Source organism: Eptatretus burgeri, chromosome 3, assembly GCF_056783735.1.
Source record: "Eptatretus burgeri isolate ZD-2024b chromosome 3, Ebu_testis_v1, whole genome shotgun sequence".
NCBI lineage: Eukaryota > Metazoa > Chordata > Myxini > Myxiniformes > Myxinidae > Eptatretus > Eptatretus burgeri.
This window is the reverse complement of record NC_140963.1, coordinates 130,472,367-130,488,907: the sequence shown is the minus strand read 5'-3', so window position 1 is coordinate 130,488,907 and position 16,541 is coordinate 130,472,367. Positions and strand designations below refer to the sequence as shown.

Below are 16,541 nucleotides of genomic sequence, written 5' to 3'. Positions count from 1 at the left end.
GATGACCACCATCCGGGCATAACCACTGTCCAGATACATGCAGGGAGAGGGAGGGGGAGAGAGAGAGAGAGAGAGAGAGAGAGAGAGAGAGAGAGAGAGAGAGAGAGAGAGAGAGAGAGAGAGAGAGAGAGAGAGAGAGAGAGAGAGAGAGAGAGAGAGAGAGAGAGAGAGAGAGAGAGAGAGAGAGAGAGAGAGAGAGATATATATATATATATGCACAAGCACACACATACACGCACACACATGCAAAAACACACACACACACACACATACACACGCACACACGCACACACACGCACACACAAAAAATGGTCTGTGAATTATAGTAAGAATGCATCAATCAATATTACTACTTGTCAGTGTAATACCGGCCCTTACCCCTTCATCTGTTTTCTTCCCCTTCACGCACTTTCATATTTTACTGCATGGTATTTTCGTTGTGCACTGCACTCACCTCCATGATCATTTCACAATATGTAACCTTGTTAATACCACTTTTCGTGATGCACCATGAGATTAAAGTTAGAAGCAGTGTATATATATATATATATATATATATATATATATATATATATATATATATATATATATATATATATATATATATATATATATATATATATATATATCACCTGGCAAGAAAGTATGTCAGATTTTATCTCAGTCTTTATTTACACGAAGCTTTTCATCGACGAAGTTGTGAACTATTCTCGAGTTGAGGCTCATTTCAACACATGGAATATGCAAAAGCCAATCTCATTTCCAAAATGGAAAGTTGTTTCTGCATCATCCAACGCATTGTCGACATGATTCAGCAGGTTCGACACATTACCTCCAGTCACCTATCGTAGGATTTGGGAATTAGTGCAGCCTGTGTGATTACAACAATCAACAGTTTGGGGTATTCCAAGGTTTGTGCAAAATGGGTTTGTTTGTTTTTTGTATACCTTGTCGAGGCTCGTGTGAGAGCTAACACACAACATACAGCAAGGGGGTCTATGAGACAAGAGGGGAGGGAGTGGGAAGGACAAAACAGTGGGGAACAGGGACATCAGGAGATCTGTGGAAGGGAGAGGGATGGGGCGGGGAACATGGGGAATACAAGATGGACATTACAGGGACTTTCAGGAAGGAAAGCAGGGAATTTGAAGGAGGTGGGTTTGGGTGGATTATCGGGGGTAGAAAAGATCGAGGATTTGGATGGGGGATGATAAAAGGTCATGGTGAACGGCTGTTTTGAAGGCCTGAAGGGAAGAATGAGATTGAATAGAGTGTGGGAGTTTATTACAAAGGTGGGAAAAAGAGGAATGAAAGAGTGAAGATGAGCAGTGATTCGTAATTTTGGTAGTTTTACCAGAAGGAGGTTGATGGCGGACCTTGAGCGCCCTGCGGAAATATGGAGGGGGGGGACCTATCGCAGACAAAGCGGGGAGGGGGCGAGACCAGAGAGGAGATGGTAGAAGACAGAAAGACGACCAACCTTCCTGCAGTGAGAGGCCCAAAGACTCAACCTCATCGTGGAAGATACCAATGATCCTAAACGCCTTGGTTTCCACAGCGTGAAGCCGAGAAAGGTGAGAAGCAGGAGCACCAGCCCAGAGGGGAGAGCAGTACTCCATCAGGCTGCGGATGAAAGCTTTGTATATGGTCAGGAGCTCAGGTGGGCCGAGGAAGGACTTTGCACGATGGAGGATTCCCAGTCGGAGACTGGCTTTGGAGGCCAGGTTGGAAATGTGGCATTCCCAGGAAAGATCATGGCAGATAATGAAACCCAGAAGCTCGAATGAAAGGACTTCTTCCAAAGGATTGTTTAAAAAAGTAGATGGGGGTCCAAACAGTCCTTTTGGAGAGACATAGTGAGAGTGTGAGATTTGTCAGGATTGAAAGACATGTTCCATGTGTTGGACTAGTTTATGATTTTACCCAGATCTGCAGAGCGAAGAAGCTGTGGCTTGCCGGTCTGAGGGATGGCAGATGGTACGGCAGAGGGTGGAGTCATCAGCAAAGAGATAAAGAGGATTTTCCAGAGAGTCGGAGAGATCATTGATGAAAACCAAAAAAAGAACAAGGCCCAGAACACTGCCTTGAGGAACTCCAGCCTGAACAGGAAGAGGAGATGAGAGACCTCCATTTAGGGCCACACGTTGACTGTGACAGGAGAGGAAGTCTGCGAGCCATGAGTGGAGATGGCCTTGAATACCATGGGAAGAGAGTTTGGTGAGTAGGGCAGGGTGCCAGACTGTGTCAAAAGCACGTGATATGTCCAGGGATACGGCTCGGATTTCCTGTCTGGCATTGAGGACCTCCATCCATTGTTGGGAGAGCAGAATCAACATATCCATGGTAGAGTGACCTGGTCTGAAACCAAATTGATGATCGGAAATCAAGCCATTGGAGAAGAGGAAGGATTTAATGTCTGAAGCGATGATGGATTCCATAACCTTGCTGATGATTGGGAGAAGGCTGATTGGTCTGTCGTTGCAGGGATCTGTTTTTACACCTTTTTATGCATGGCAGTAATGTTTGCTGATTTCCATGCAGATGGCAGATGACCTTGAGCAAATGAGAGGGTGAATAGAACAGTGAGAGGGTGAGCAAGAGCAGAAGAGCAGGTTTTTGGGACACGTGGGCTGATGCCGTCTGGACCGGTTGCAGAATCTGAGTCGAGGTTTGACAGCAAGCTCTCCACCTTGTTAGGAGAAAAGGACACAGAGTCCAGGGACAGTTGGGTTTGACTGCGTAATGTGGGTACAGAAAGCGATGGGTTTTGGACACAAGATTTAGCTGCAAACTCCGAGTTGAGGCATTTAGCTTTTTCACGTGCTGTGTCAGCAGTGCGGCCATTTGAGGTAAGGGAGGCGATGGAGGGGGAACATACACCAGAAACAGATTTGATTCGACACCACCAGGATTTGGAGGAGGGAGAGAGCTTTGAGACTTCAGACTTAAGTTTAGAAAGATGTTGTTTTCTGGTTCTCCTGAGCGTAGATACACACTTGTTCCGAGCTTTCTGGGAGGAACTGAGATGACCCTCAGTTGGGTTTGCTTTCCCTGAAGCAAAGGCAAGTTGTTTCAGGACAAATGCCTCGCCACAAGCTTCAGTGAACCATGGTGCCTTGACAACTGATGCCAAATAAAAGGACATTTGCTCTAAGTTGCTTGGACTCTTTGACGCAGAGGGGAGGCATTTCTATGGCACATTGTCACAGGTGATGAACTTTGAACAAGCAATGAAGTTACAATCACTGGAGTGGCACCACCTAAACTCCCCACAGAAAAAGTAGTTTAAGGTTGTTCTTTCTGTGGGAAAAGTGATGGCTACTGTCTTCTTGGATTTGAAAGAAGCTATCCTGGTGGCCATCATGCACACAGGACAGACTATATACTCAGAGACCTACATAGAGACCCTAATGAAACTGTAGATGCGTTTGCGTTGAGTCTGACCTGACATGGACAAAAAAGGTGTGTTGTGGCAGCCTGTAACATGATAATGCATGGTCCCACACAAACTTCCCACACTGGAGTGGTCTGCACCACTACACCTGCCATACAGTCCAGATCTAGCACCAACAGACTATTATCTTTTCGGAGCACCAAGAGGATGCCTTGTGTGGGTGAAAGCTTTAGAGCAATGATAACCAGCCTCGATGGTGCCATTGTAGTGGACCGAAGATCAACTCGTGCCGACATAAGTTCGCGCCTGTTTTACCCTTCATTGGGAGAGTCTGGTATTTTGGCACCACAGCTGGCATTAGGTTCTATAGTCTCATTTGTGTATTAAGTATGTGTGCTCCCTCATTTGTTTGTCTTTTGACCGCGAGATCTATCCATTTATTTATTACTTGTAAATACAAGCCATCGCTTTGCTGATGGGAATATTAAGGGGGTGGAGTAAGGAGGGGAGGGCGGGAGGATGGAGAGAGGAAGTAGGGAGACTGAGGAGGGGTGAGGGAATGAGGAAGGAGGAGAGAGTGAGGAGGGGCATGGGAGTGAGGAAGGAGTGGGAAGTGAGGAAGGATGGGGAGCGAGGAGGGTTTGGGGAGCGAGGAGGGTTTGGGGAGGGAGGAGGAGTGGGGGAAAGGACGGCAGTATGAAGGGAGGGCAAGGGAAGGCAGCATGAGGGGAGGATAAGCTAAGGCTGTGTGAGAGGAGGGTCCATCTGGACATAACCACCGTCCAGGCAACAAGTATACTAATGAAGGGGATTGGGGGGGGGGGGAAATGAGAGGATGGGAGAGAGAGGGGTGGGGGAGTGAGGAAGGAGGAGGAAGCGAGGAGGGTTTGTGGAGCGAGGAGAGTGAGGAGGGGTGGGGGAAAGGAAGGCAGTGTGAAGGGAGGGCAAGGGAAGGCAGTGTGAGAGGAGGGTCCATCTGGACATAACCACTGTCCAGGCAACAAGTATACGAATTAAGGGGATTGGGGGGAGAAATGAGAGGGTGGGAGAGAGAGGAGTGGAGGAGTGAGGAGAGGTGGGGAAGTGAAGAGCAGTTGGGGGGGGGGGGTAAGGAGGAGTGGCAGAGAGAGAGCAAAAAGGGTGCGGAAAGGGAAGGCAGCATCAGGGGGGGTGGGCAAGAGAAGGCAGCATATGGGGAGGTCAAGGTAAATCAGTGTGAGGGAAGGGTAAGTTAAGGCAGTGTGAGGGAAGGGTAAGGTAAGGCAGTGTGAGGGAAGGGTAAGGTAATGCAGTGTGAGGGAAGGGTAAGGTAAGGCAGTGTGAGGAGAGGGTCCATCCGGAATTAACCACTGTCCAGCCAAGTATGGAGATAACCACCATTTGGATACGTGCGGAGATAACCACCATCCCTGGGCATAACCATCGTCCAGATACATTTGAGGGCAGAGAGAGGGAGGGGGGGAGAGAGTGGGAGAGAGGGGGTGGGGGAGGGGGAGGAGCAGAGGGAGAGGCAAGAGAGATGGGAAGTGTGGGGGGTGGAGGGGATGGGAGGAGAGGGGGGATTCTGGCAGATGCGATGTCCAGTTTAACAGCACACACATTGATGAATCATCCTGCCTGTGAAACACCGGGATGACAATGTATAGCTGGGTTGGGATTCGAATCCAGGCCAGACAGCTTAGAATGAGTGTCCATACCTCTCAGCTATCCTGCCATAATGTTAACAAAACATTTCATTGTTTTTCATTTGTATTTATGTATGCCAAAGTGACCGCAGAATAACGCAGGGCCATCACAGGCGAGTGGCCCCTGAATTTTGTTCAAGTCGATCGATATACAGTATTCAGTGACAGTGCAAATATTGTAGAGTGCTCGCTAAGTGATTTAAGCACTCCAACGAAATGGTTGATAAGGAATGGCTTGCTTGGCATGCGATTAGCAATCACCGAACTGTCATATTAAACAATACACCTCCCAGAGATACCTAAAATATCTAATATGTCCGAATTGGACAAATGAACACTTTTTTTAGCAGTTGGAACCGCTGCTAAGTTCAATTCTGGAGCTTAAATGTTGTAATTCAGCTTATTTTAAAGAGATTCTCGAGGTTATTGCATGTGTGGAAATGAAATAAAGCCATGAATGCTGGCGTCTCCGGGCATTTATAAGCATTGCAATTTACCTGGCGATGCATAACTATGATGATCAGGCATTCAACAATATGAGTGAGGAAAGTGAAAAAGCAACAGTTATCATGAAGCAATTGCTGCGGCCTGTTCAAAGCCAGGACATGGTTGAGTAGGCCAAAAAACATGGAAGAAGGCTGGAAGCAGCCAGGAACAACAATTTAAAAGCCTCGAATGACTAAAGTTTCAATTTTATAGACCAGTCTCTCTTTGTGGATGTTCCTTCTCTGGGGTGGACTGGTCTATAAAATTGATTATTAAATTCTCTTCCTGGTATTGGCTGCAGTACAATCCCACTGGGAAGTTGGGGGCTGTAGCTCTGCTAAGCTCATGGCTGACATGCGGAACTTATGCAATTGTTTGGCTGGAATTTTGTACCAAACAGGTGAGAGCAGACCGATCCTCAGGCAGTTATTCATCCTTTACACAAATAAGATCAGTAGACCAAAAGACTCCAAGCTCCAGCACGTGGACATTTTTATTCTCAGGCAGATATTTCCCATCACGTGCTTGTGCAAGGAGTGAATGAAGGAGTGTTTTTTTTCCGATCTGAAGTAAAAATGCCAGCAACATTTGTTTTTGTTTTTTTGCTTTTGCAGGTAAGAAATGAACATAATCCATGAAGGAGTCTGTAAGGTTGGGGTGTAACTGTTTGGATTGGAAGACTACGTTTGAGGACCTGAGCCTTTTAGGCAAATTACATGTTTAGACACTGAAAATTAGACAGGACTATGGGTTAGCGCAGTAACACACACTTTTACGTCCACATAAGGTACCATCAGAACCAGCATTTACCTCTTACTGCTGCTGCAACTTCCAGTTGCATTCACTGAGCCGTCAGAATGAAAGGCATCTGCTCAGAAGAAGCTCAGCATTTACTATTAGTGCCGAATGACTGAGAGTGCGATGGAAAGATTAAATTTAGCTCGAAGTTGGCATAGTCTGTCATTAATAAATGTCTCCATAAATATAATCATGATCAATGATCCATCCAGTCCTCTTCCCATGAGTTTCATGAACAATCCTGTTATGCTTTTCTTTGCTCTTTTTCTTGGTGGTATTGCATCATTTTGGAAGTAATCAGAGATTGCAAATCCTCGCCAGGACTTCTTTTGAGTGGTGTATTTTTTTTGATAGGTTTGAGGGTAAATCCAATATGGCTGCCACACCATGTGACCAATGACATCATATGTGCGAACCTTTTGTTCCTCATGGACAGGCGGTTATACATGTAAAGTTTCACCTCAATCTGTTCAGCCATTTCAGAGAAGAAGATTTTTGAAGGTTTACAAAAAAAACACAAGGGTGCCAAATCACGTGACCGATGACATCATGATTGTTTTTTTCTGTGAACCATTTTATCCCTAGATGAGCCTCAACAATTTTCATACTGATTGGATGTGGTATTTTACATATGCAATTATGACGTCATAACGAGGGCAACTATGAAGTCACAAAGAAATCACTCGTTCCCCATGAGGCGTACTTGCGATGTGCCAAGTTTAAATTTTTTCCTTGGTGCGGTTTCAGAGATGCAGAGGTTTCAAAGTTTTTCCATTTTTCCAAAATGGCTGCCACATCACGTGAACTATGACGTCATAATTATCATTGAAACATTCTACAGTAGTCGCATAATTAACATTCTACATAATTAAAACAGTAGTCGCACCAATGGGGAAAATTTCGTCTCAATCCGACAACCAGTTGCGGAGAAAAACATGAAAGTTCTGTGCGGAAAAACAAACAGACAGACAGACAGACAGACAGACAGACAGACAAATAAAACGGGCCCAAAAGCAATACCCTCTCCGAATCCTTCGGCGAGGGTAATAAACCTTATGGTTATCAGAGAAGCGTTATTTCTGTCGGAACAACATCCTCCGGAGTGGGCAAGTAGGCTCAGATGGCTTTTCCTACAACAACACGACCAATCAACTGGATGCATGACTGGACCTTTCAGAGGCTGAATGTCCTTTTGGGAGCTCCATAGCAATGGTTAACTGGTTGATCTGTAAATTTTGTTGAAGATACTATATTTAAATTATGAAATATTCCTTAAAAGAAAAATGAAATGAATGTTCTGACCTTGCTTTGACCAATATAATTTTATGTTCATCACGTTGTTGCAAGTTTACACAATGCTCTGCCTTTCATAGATTTCATTGAGTTAGGTATTGAGCTGTGCTGAGTTAGGTGATGGCACATTCTTTTGACATTCCAGGTCGGTAACAAAGAAGGTGGGCCACACGCCTTCATTTTTGACATTTTGCAAAACAATCTGCTTTCACAGGTAGGAACAGAGTAAGATTGTTGCAGGCAAGGTGACTGCCTGTCAGGATAGCCTGGAGGTGTGAATGCACATTGGTCTCTGAGCACTCTGGCCTGGGTTTGAATTTTGATGCAGCCATAAACTGTCATCCTGGTGTTTCGGAAGCAGAGCAAGGCATCAGTGTGTGCGCGTCCCTCTTCGGATGGGCATTGAAGTTGGCAGCCCGTCTTCCAGCATCGGTTGGAGGATGTTAAAGATCCCATCAGCGTGTTCTTTGTTAAGAGTAGGAAAGTTAGCGCTGACACCATTAATAAATTATATATTCCTGCTCAAACCTGCAGGGGGCAGTACAGCGACACCCCCAGCCCCCCTCCACCCCCAAACTCCTTTTATAGGAGTGTGAAATGTATTACTTCGAGTCATTGTGTAGCTTGCGTGAGTTCCCCAAATTCGACCAATGAGGTATGGAATAGGCACCCACATACCCTTGAAATACCTCTTGATGTTGTGAATGTGACAACACTTTCATGTTCGTAGTTTCCAAATGAGCCTCGCTCTCCAGCCAATAAAAAAATGGGAGATATTCTCGTGTTTCTGCATTGCAATATGTGGACCAACCCATGCCTGAGGCACAATCAGTCCGTAGCACAGGTCCACATTTCACAATTCACCACTAACTGCCACCCGATATTCAATGCTGCGACAAATATAAAGGCTGAAAAAAATTCCAGCCCTGTGTTGTTTCGCACCACGAAGAGCAAATAAAATACAGGTGGATTTGCTGATAAGTGAGCATTTTCATTTCATTATTTTTACCAATCTCTTCAATTTGTTTTCACGACCCACTTTACATCGTGAGCATCCTGATGGTGGAGTGGGGGTGAAGTCTTTCAAGCCTTGTTACATAACCCCCACCAGGTGTGTTTGATTCCCACAGCTGCTCAGGGGACATTTCCACATCCTGCAATACCAGCCGTACCTCGCAACCTCGACAGGATTGGGTCTTATTCACAGAAACGTTCGCAACTTGTCGTGAGCAGCCCGACACCTTGTCAAGAACATGGGCCTCCACCATTAACACTAGCCTGTAAAGTAGAATGGATTTTCCTGCGGAATATTTCGAATCATGAAGCTTGATGACTAAAATTATTGCAACGTTTTTATTATTTCCTTTTTAAACAGATTCGAAGACTCATAGAGGAGCTGCTGTAGGCATACAGTTAGACAACTGGACTGGACTTCAGACAAACACAGCTGGTGATCTTCGGGGAGGGGGGGGGGGGCAATGACATGCAATGACATAGCTTCCCAGGGGTCTCTAGATGCCGGTGACACTATCTTGTGTTGCTTTTCTATCTGCAGTCAACGAAGCATATCAAGGAGACTCCCTCCATCGCCACCCAATTACCCATGGAGCTTGTCCATGCTCTATCCTCTATATGCTGAGTGTGGAAGCATGAACCATTTTAAAAATCTTTGATATGACTTGGCCAGGATCGGAATCATAGCACAACCTCACAGATGCAAACTGAATGCTAATTTTTTTTCTCGACTTATTTTCTCCATAATGTTGTCTCAATGAATTCATTTTATTGCAGCAATTATGCTAATTAGTACTGACATCATGAGACAATTAATATTACTTTCATTTCCTTCAATTAACTGAAGGCCAAACTATAGAGTTCCATACAACACCTTACACCACACAGTTGTCAAATATATAATTCAATTGAAATAAAAGAATGATTATAAAAAACTCGTATAAAAAAATTCCAGAAGTTTAGTACCATTGACGCAGTGTCTTGTACACCACCTTATATAACATTTATCCAAGTCCTGCGACACTGGAGGTTTTTGGAAGCAATAAAAGGCAATTTGTGTTCTACAGTGTTCAAGTCTGTAAGTAAATTGAAATGAAATAAAGATTGTAAAGGTTATATAATAAAGAAATTAATTCTGGAAGTTAACTGCTATTGACGCAGTGGCTATTACACCACCTTACCGAAGACATTGCATTAGTTCTTCATGCCTGTTGTTTGTATCCTTTATAATGTGTTTAAAAACAGTAAGTTTCCTGTTTGGAATGATTTTCGATTTTGTTTGACTGTCAGACAGCCAGAGTGAAAAAAATTATATCTCCTCTCTGCACACGTGCGATCGGGCCAAATTCAGAGCCAAAGTACCCGTTAAACTACAGGTTTATTTTTTCTGATTCGTGTTCCAATTCATATGTTTAAAATATAACAATCAATTGAAATAAAGTTGTTCTTCTATCATAAACTGACACTTGAGGACTGACGGACAGAAGTGAACCTATTACTTAACTCTGCTTTTCGCTTAGCGTGCACGGGGTAATGATCAGCAGAGAAAAAACCACGGTGTTATATAATATTTAAAAATTGATATATAAAAAAATCATAAAAGCAAAATACAATGTTATATGTCCTTAAGATCCATGCATTTTTTTCATTGTGCTACTTGCAGACATGGCACAAGGCTTGCTTTCACTGCGAGGTCTGCAGGATGACATTGAACATGAAAAATTACAAGGGATACAACAAGAAGCCTTATTGCAGCGCGTGAGTGTGGCTTGCATACACTGAAATTTGATTTTCATATGTACTGTGCACTCCACATGTTCTTTGCTTAACTGCATCTTACAGAATTTTTTTTCTTATTTTTGAAGGAAACTTATAACATTTGTGATTGTGAAAACAATGCTATAATTCTTGGGTACATTCAATACCATTCATGATAACAATGGAATACTTGTCTGTTGTGAAGGCTTGTCAGTCCCATGAGTTACCAATAAATATGAGTTCCCTGAGAAGGAACTTCAACCATCAAGTCTGTGCTATGGTTGTCAACCTGTGGTTATTTATCCATGCTCTATCCTTTTTAAATACTGAGCGTCAAGCAAGAAAGCAGAACGGACCATATTTAGTCTTTAGCAGACCTCCGAAACTCAGTAGGCAGACCCTCCAACCATTACATCACCAAGTCTGGTGATAAACAATGGATTTATTAACTCCACCCCCGAAGGTGAAGGAGGTTATGTTTTCACCCCTTTCTGTCTGTTTGTTACTTACGAAATCTAAAGATTTTGGAAGTATATTGATGACTTCCGTCCTCTGTTTGTGTGTGTGTTTGTGTGTTTGTGTGTTTGTTTGTAGACATGATAACTCGAGAACGGAAGAAGCTACCAATGTCAAATTACACCACCTGTTTCAGGAGGGTGATGGCTAGCGCTGATTAGATTTTGGTCAAAATCGGTCAAAGGTCAAGGTCACAGTGAGGTCAAACATAATTCCGTAAATTCATGTGGAGAAATGGAGTATTTTTGCTTCGGTCGACGTTACGAGTTCATTTTAACTTCGATTTTAATTTTGTCTTCGGTTTTTGCGATCGCTTAGGACGCTTAACACTCGGTTGTCGAAAGTCTGGTAAAAATCGGATGTTTTGGAGACGTTTTAAGATTGTATAAAAAATATTTCACTCGCCGCGTCACGGCTCGTCACGTGGTGCAGCGCGCTCGAGCAGACACGGCGTTGAGTCACTTAAAGGTTTTGCGTGTCCGCTGATGGTGTTTTCGATAAAGATCGTGTTTAAAAGTCATTTTTTATCCCAATAAAGGTTATCGTCGCATGCCTGACTCGCTAAGCCGTCGGATTATGTAAAGATTGTTGGTAGATGGCCGAATATTACGGTTTTGTGACTTTGATAAAATAATATTAAATAATTGCGTGGAGAAATGGAGATTTTTGCTTCGGTCGATGTTACGAGTTCGTTTTAACTCGGATCGCAATTCTGTTTTCACTTTTGCTAACGGTGAAGTATGCTTAACACTCGGTTGTTGAAATTCTGGTACAAATCGGATGTTTTCTGAGATTTATGTCAGGTGTCATGTCTGAGGCTGAACTGAAGATTATGCTAATGAGGGGGATTGTAACACATGGCATTACGCGCTCGTTTTAAAGTCAATTTCAATCCTGTTTTCACTTTTGGTAATGGCTAAGTATGCTTAATACTCGGTTGTCCAAATTCTGGTAAAAAAATCGGATGTTTTATGAGATTTATGTCGGGTGTCGTATCTGAGGCTGAACTGAAGATTATGCTAATGAGGGGGATTGTAACACACAGCATTACGCGCTCGTTTTAAAGTCAATTTCAATCCTGTCTTCAATTTTGATAACGGTTACGTATGCTTAACACTCAGTTGTCGAAGTTTTCATATAAATCGGATGTTTTATGAGAGGTTTGGTACAGAATCATCGTAGAAACTTCTGGTTTGCATCGCTACCTTCTCTTGAGACAGCTTTTATTCGACAAGGTCAGAGGTCAAGTTGATGATTTCGTAAGTACCAGTCTATGACTGCTTGTTTGTCTGTTTGTTTGTGTGCAGGATATCTAAAAAAAGCTGTGGACGGATTTGAATGAAACTTTGTGGACACATTGCGTGTGTGACAAAGAAGAAGTGATTGAATTTTGCTGAAGATCCGAATCAGGATCCAGATCTGATCATTTTTAAGTGATTCTTCATCATTAAGAGATCAGGTGAAACCGATAAATGGCACGATATCTCACAAAGTCATGGACGGGTTCAGACGAATCTTGGTGGACAGATTGGGTGTGTGACAAGGACGAATTGATTCGATTTTGGTGAAGATCTGGATCTGGATCTGGATACGAGAATTATTTAATTTTTAAAGTGATTCTTCATTATTGAGAGGTTGGGCCAAAAACGAGATGGTATTGTACAGCATGATATTTCAAAAATTTATTGGGCCCGTTATGTTCTCGTGGATCAGGCATTATGTGATGGAGGTATGTGCTTCACCGAGTGCCCTTCTAGTTTTAACTGAAACCTGCTGGAGGGAGCAAGATGCGGCTGACATTTTGAATCTCAGACATTCATCAGAAGTAAAAGGGCAGAAAAAGAGCCCTTCTTCTCTGACGAAGGATGAATGCTCGAAACTTAAGACATTACAGGTGGTCACCCTGTATTATTTAAGTACTAGCAGTCACCCATTGAAAATCAAGGTGATCAGATACTTTGAATAAGGTAATTTGAAATTTGAGAGCTATTCATGATAAAATAATTGAAAGAAATTTTATTGTGAAAGTATGATACAGAGACATTAATAGAATAAACCTTTTTGGACAGAATAACTTGAAAACTGGATGTTATCGCTAAATAATAAATCAAACTCCCGGAAGTTGTCCAACTTGTCCTGGAGAAAAGAACCCCCACTCCCGAGCCACTACCTGAGGAAGTGTGTGTTTATAGTAGATTGTAGAAGATCACCAACGAAGACAACCGCCACACAAAATCGAAATATCGTTCTCCATTGTGACTGGGGACCACGGTCCATCGGAATGGGTTGCAGTGGGCGAAAGGCAGTGGGAGAGGGAGTTTATTTTGGTGAACTGAGCACTTTTTCTTATTGTTATATAGAAGAAGATGATCTGGTGGGTAAGATGAAATGGCCTTGAATACTTATTTTCATACTTTGTCCCTTATTATGTTGTTTTACATGCAGCTCAGGCTAATACATGTCTTTTATTGTGATGTTAGCCTGGTGTTGGCTTTTTATAGTTAAAGTGGCTGGCTCAAGATCTCAGGGTCTTGAGGATTGACTCGGTCTGTCATGAGTCTATCAGCAAAATGAGTACCATGCAGCTTACTGGTAACAGGGGAACTGCATCAGCAGCACAACCACACTTCTAGAAATGCTGCTGCTAAGCAGCCACAGGCTGCATACGAAACGACGACTGTTATGTTGGAGCAATCCAGAGACATGACAGAAGTAAATAGCCAACATGATTTTAAAACAATTTATTAATTGAACATTTGAAGAACATTTGATCCATTTTCATACATACACGAGCATTTGGTAGACTTGCCATTTGCAGATTTCAATGCTTTTACTCTTTCAGGCAAAGAACTAACGAGTTCCGGAATTTTCTCTTGTGGGATTTGTGTCCAGACTTCATGCAAAAGGTTGAGCAATTTTGCCCGTGATGTTAGTTTCCTGGACTCTTTCCGCACAGCTCGATCCAAATGGCCCACAGGTGTTCAATGGGATTCATGTCAGGAGACTGACTTGGCCATGGAAGTCGCTTGACCCCATTTCTGTCCTGCCATTCTTTGGTCATTTCTGGAGTGTGGCATGGAGCTCCATCTTCCATGAACAGTGTGTTGTTTTTGATTTTCTGACCAGTGGAGAAGACTGGGAGAAGTCCATCCTCAAGGATAGAAATGTGTATCGTAGAGTTGATGTTGCCAACACACTCCACAAGATCTGACCGACCAGCACTCTAGATTGCTCCCCACATCATCACTGAAAAACCACCACGTTTGACAGTTGGCTGCAATCGGTTCAAAGAGAACTCTTGACTGGAAAGTCTCCAGACCCATACACATCCACTGTCAGAAAATTGAGCAAATTGGGACTCATCTGATGCTGGCTGACTCCACCTTCCAATTGGCCAACAATTCGTCCTCTTTGAAAATCAGAAAGTTTTTGTGCTTCCTGGGTTCAAGGCATAGTTAATTGTCGTACAAGACCCAGGAACTCGTTTCTGCAAATAAATAGTTGAATATTAGTGCAAATCATTGAGTAAAACTTGCTTTATACAGATTAAATGAATAAATTTAAGGTGTATATTTACTTCTGTCATGTCTCTGTGTACCTGGTGGACAATGATGGTGAAACAGCTTATTAGATCGTTTTTATTTTCATACATTTACACAAGAACAGTTAGGGGGACTTCAAATCGCTGAAAGTATCCATCTCAAATATGAGCAAGGGCTTCTTGAAGAGGAAATTCAAGTGAAAGTAGAGGAAGTTAAGAAACAGTTCAGAAAACTTAGATGTATGATGGAGCTGTGGGGCAGATCATATGCATCCAAGAGTATTGTGGGAGGTGGCAGAGCAGATAAGCATGGTGTTAACAGATATGTTTAACAACTCCTTGTAGTCATGACAGGTACTGGAGGATTGGAGAGTAACAAATGTAGTACCGTTATTTAAGAAAGAATCCAGAGAATAATTGGGTAACTCCAGATTTGTTCGTTGCAAGGAAGGTGTTTGAATCATTAATTATGGAATGGATGGGGAACCATTTGAATGATTTTGATCTAATAAACTCACATGTGCAGATAGGCCTGTTGTTACCTTAATGGTTAAGGTGCTTGGTTTAAGATCATAGGGTTTTGAGTTCAAGCTCCTGTTGGATCATTGAATCAACACCAAGTCGGGTTGACTCAGCCTGTCATCCTTCTGAGGTTGGAAAAATGAGAACCAGCGTGCTGGTAACAGGGGCATTACATCAGCTGCACAACCAGAAAATGATGCAACCAAGCAGCCACAGGGTGCATACGAATAAATAAAATAAATTCAGGCATAAAGTTATTTTGGGATCAAATTTAAATTTGATACATCCTTAACCTGAATGCTGATTATAAGGAATATAATAAGGAATATTTTAGTCTTAGTTTGAAGTCAATTAAACCATTTTTGACGAAGTTATGAGTGAAAAACGATTTTGATCTTTTCATGACCTTGACCTTAACCTTTGATCCAATTGGACCCAAAAGTTAATGGGGTCGTCCAAGATTCATTGCCCACCTGTGGATTAAATTTGATAGTGTTTGCTAAAGCTGTTTTGCCGTAAAGTTGCTAACAGACAGACAGACAAACAAACAAACAGACAAACAAACCGGACGATTACAATATCCCACTCCCTCCCTCCGGGGGTTGGATAACAAGAAAAAGATGTTGTGCAGAGCACGATACTTGCAAAATCCACGACCATCTTCAAAGGTTGCCATGGATACATCATATGGTCCATTTCATTAAGATTAAAATTGAAAATCTTAATCAAAGTTCAGGTCAATCGGATGATGAAAATCGGATGAAAAATTGATCATTTTTTATATTGAAATTGATGATTTTAGAAGTTTGACCTTTGATCTTTTCACCTCAAAAATCGTTGTTTTCCCAATCCAGTGATGGACTATGCAAATCTTGCTCAACTTCCCAGTTAATAGGATGTAAATTGACGACTTTTCAGTTGAAAATTGATGATTTTAGAAGTTTCACCTCAAGATGACTTTTGACCTTTGAACTCAAAATCAGTCGGCTTCTCAGTTGAGACTACTCCTCAGCTTGGTGAAGTTTCGTGAAGATCAGTTTAAAATTGTGACCTGTAGGCGATTGACAAACAGACAAACAAACAGACAGACAGACAGAAAAACAAAATCGACTGACCAATTTTGCAAGTAATGAAACATGTTCAGATCACTGTATAGTGGGGGGGGGGGGGGGCAAGTGGTCCTAGACAATGGGCCCATAGGACTTTCATGATGAGAAGTTGCCACCTATTTAGATATGTTCTACATATGTCTAGGAACAGGAAAATGGATGTTGCCAATTTTGGAGCTGTCAAATGGCGGCCATTTTGAATTCCAAAATGGCTGCCATGATCCTGCTTTTTTTTCTTCAATGAATACAATTATTGCTCATATTTTTAAAATTATATCAAAATTTTATCCCATATGAGTGAACATGAATAGGAGAGACATAACGATTTCTTGTATGCATATTTAAAATAATTATAAGGTCATTTTGAATTTCAAAATGGCCGCCATATGAAATGAGCTGTTTATTTATTTAAATATTCTTTTAAA

General features: G+C 42.4%; 1 protein-coding gene across 5 annotated transcripts in view; it reads left to right on the top strand.

Moving 5' to 3' along the window:
• LOC147030971 (LIM and SH3 domain protein 1-like) overlaps window positions 1-16,541 on the top strand; it is a 214,670-nt gene that overhangs the window by 50,871 nt on the left and 147,258 nt on the right. For all 5 annotated transcript variants that reach the window (XM_085875598.1, XM_085875601.1, XM_085875602.1 and 2 more), the window contains exon 2: window positions 10,334-10,428. In XM_085875598.1, coding sequence (XP_085731724.1) covers window positions 10,373-10,428 — 56 coding nt within the window. In that variant the 5' untranslated portion in view covers window positions 10,334-10,372. The remainder of the gene's footprint in view (window positions 1-10,333; window positions 10,429-16,541) is intronic.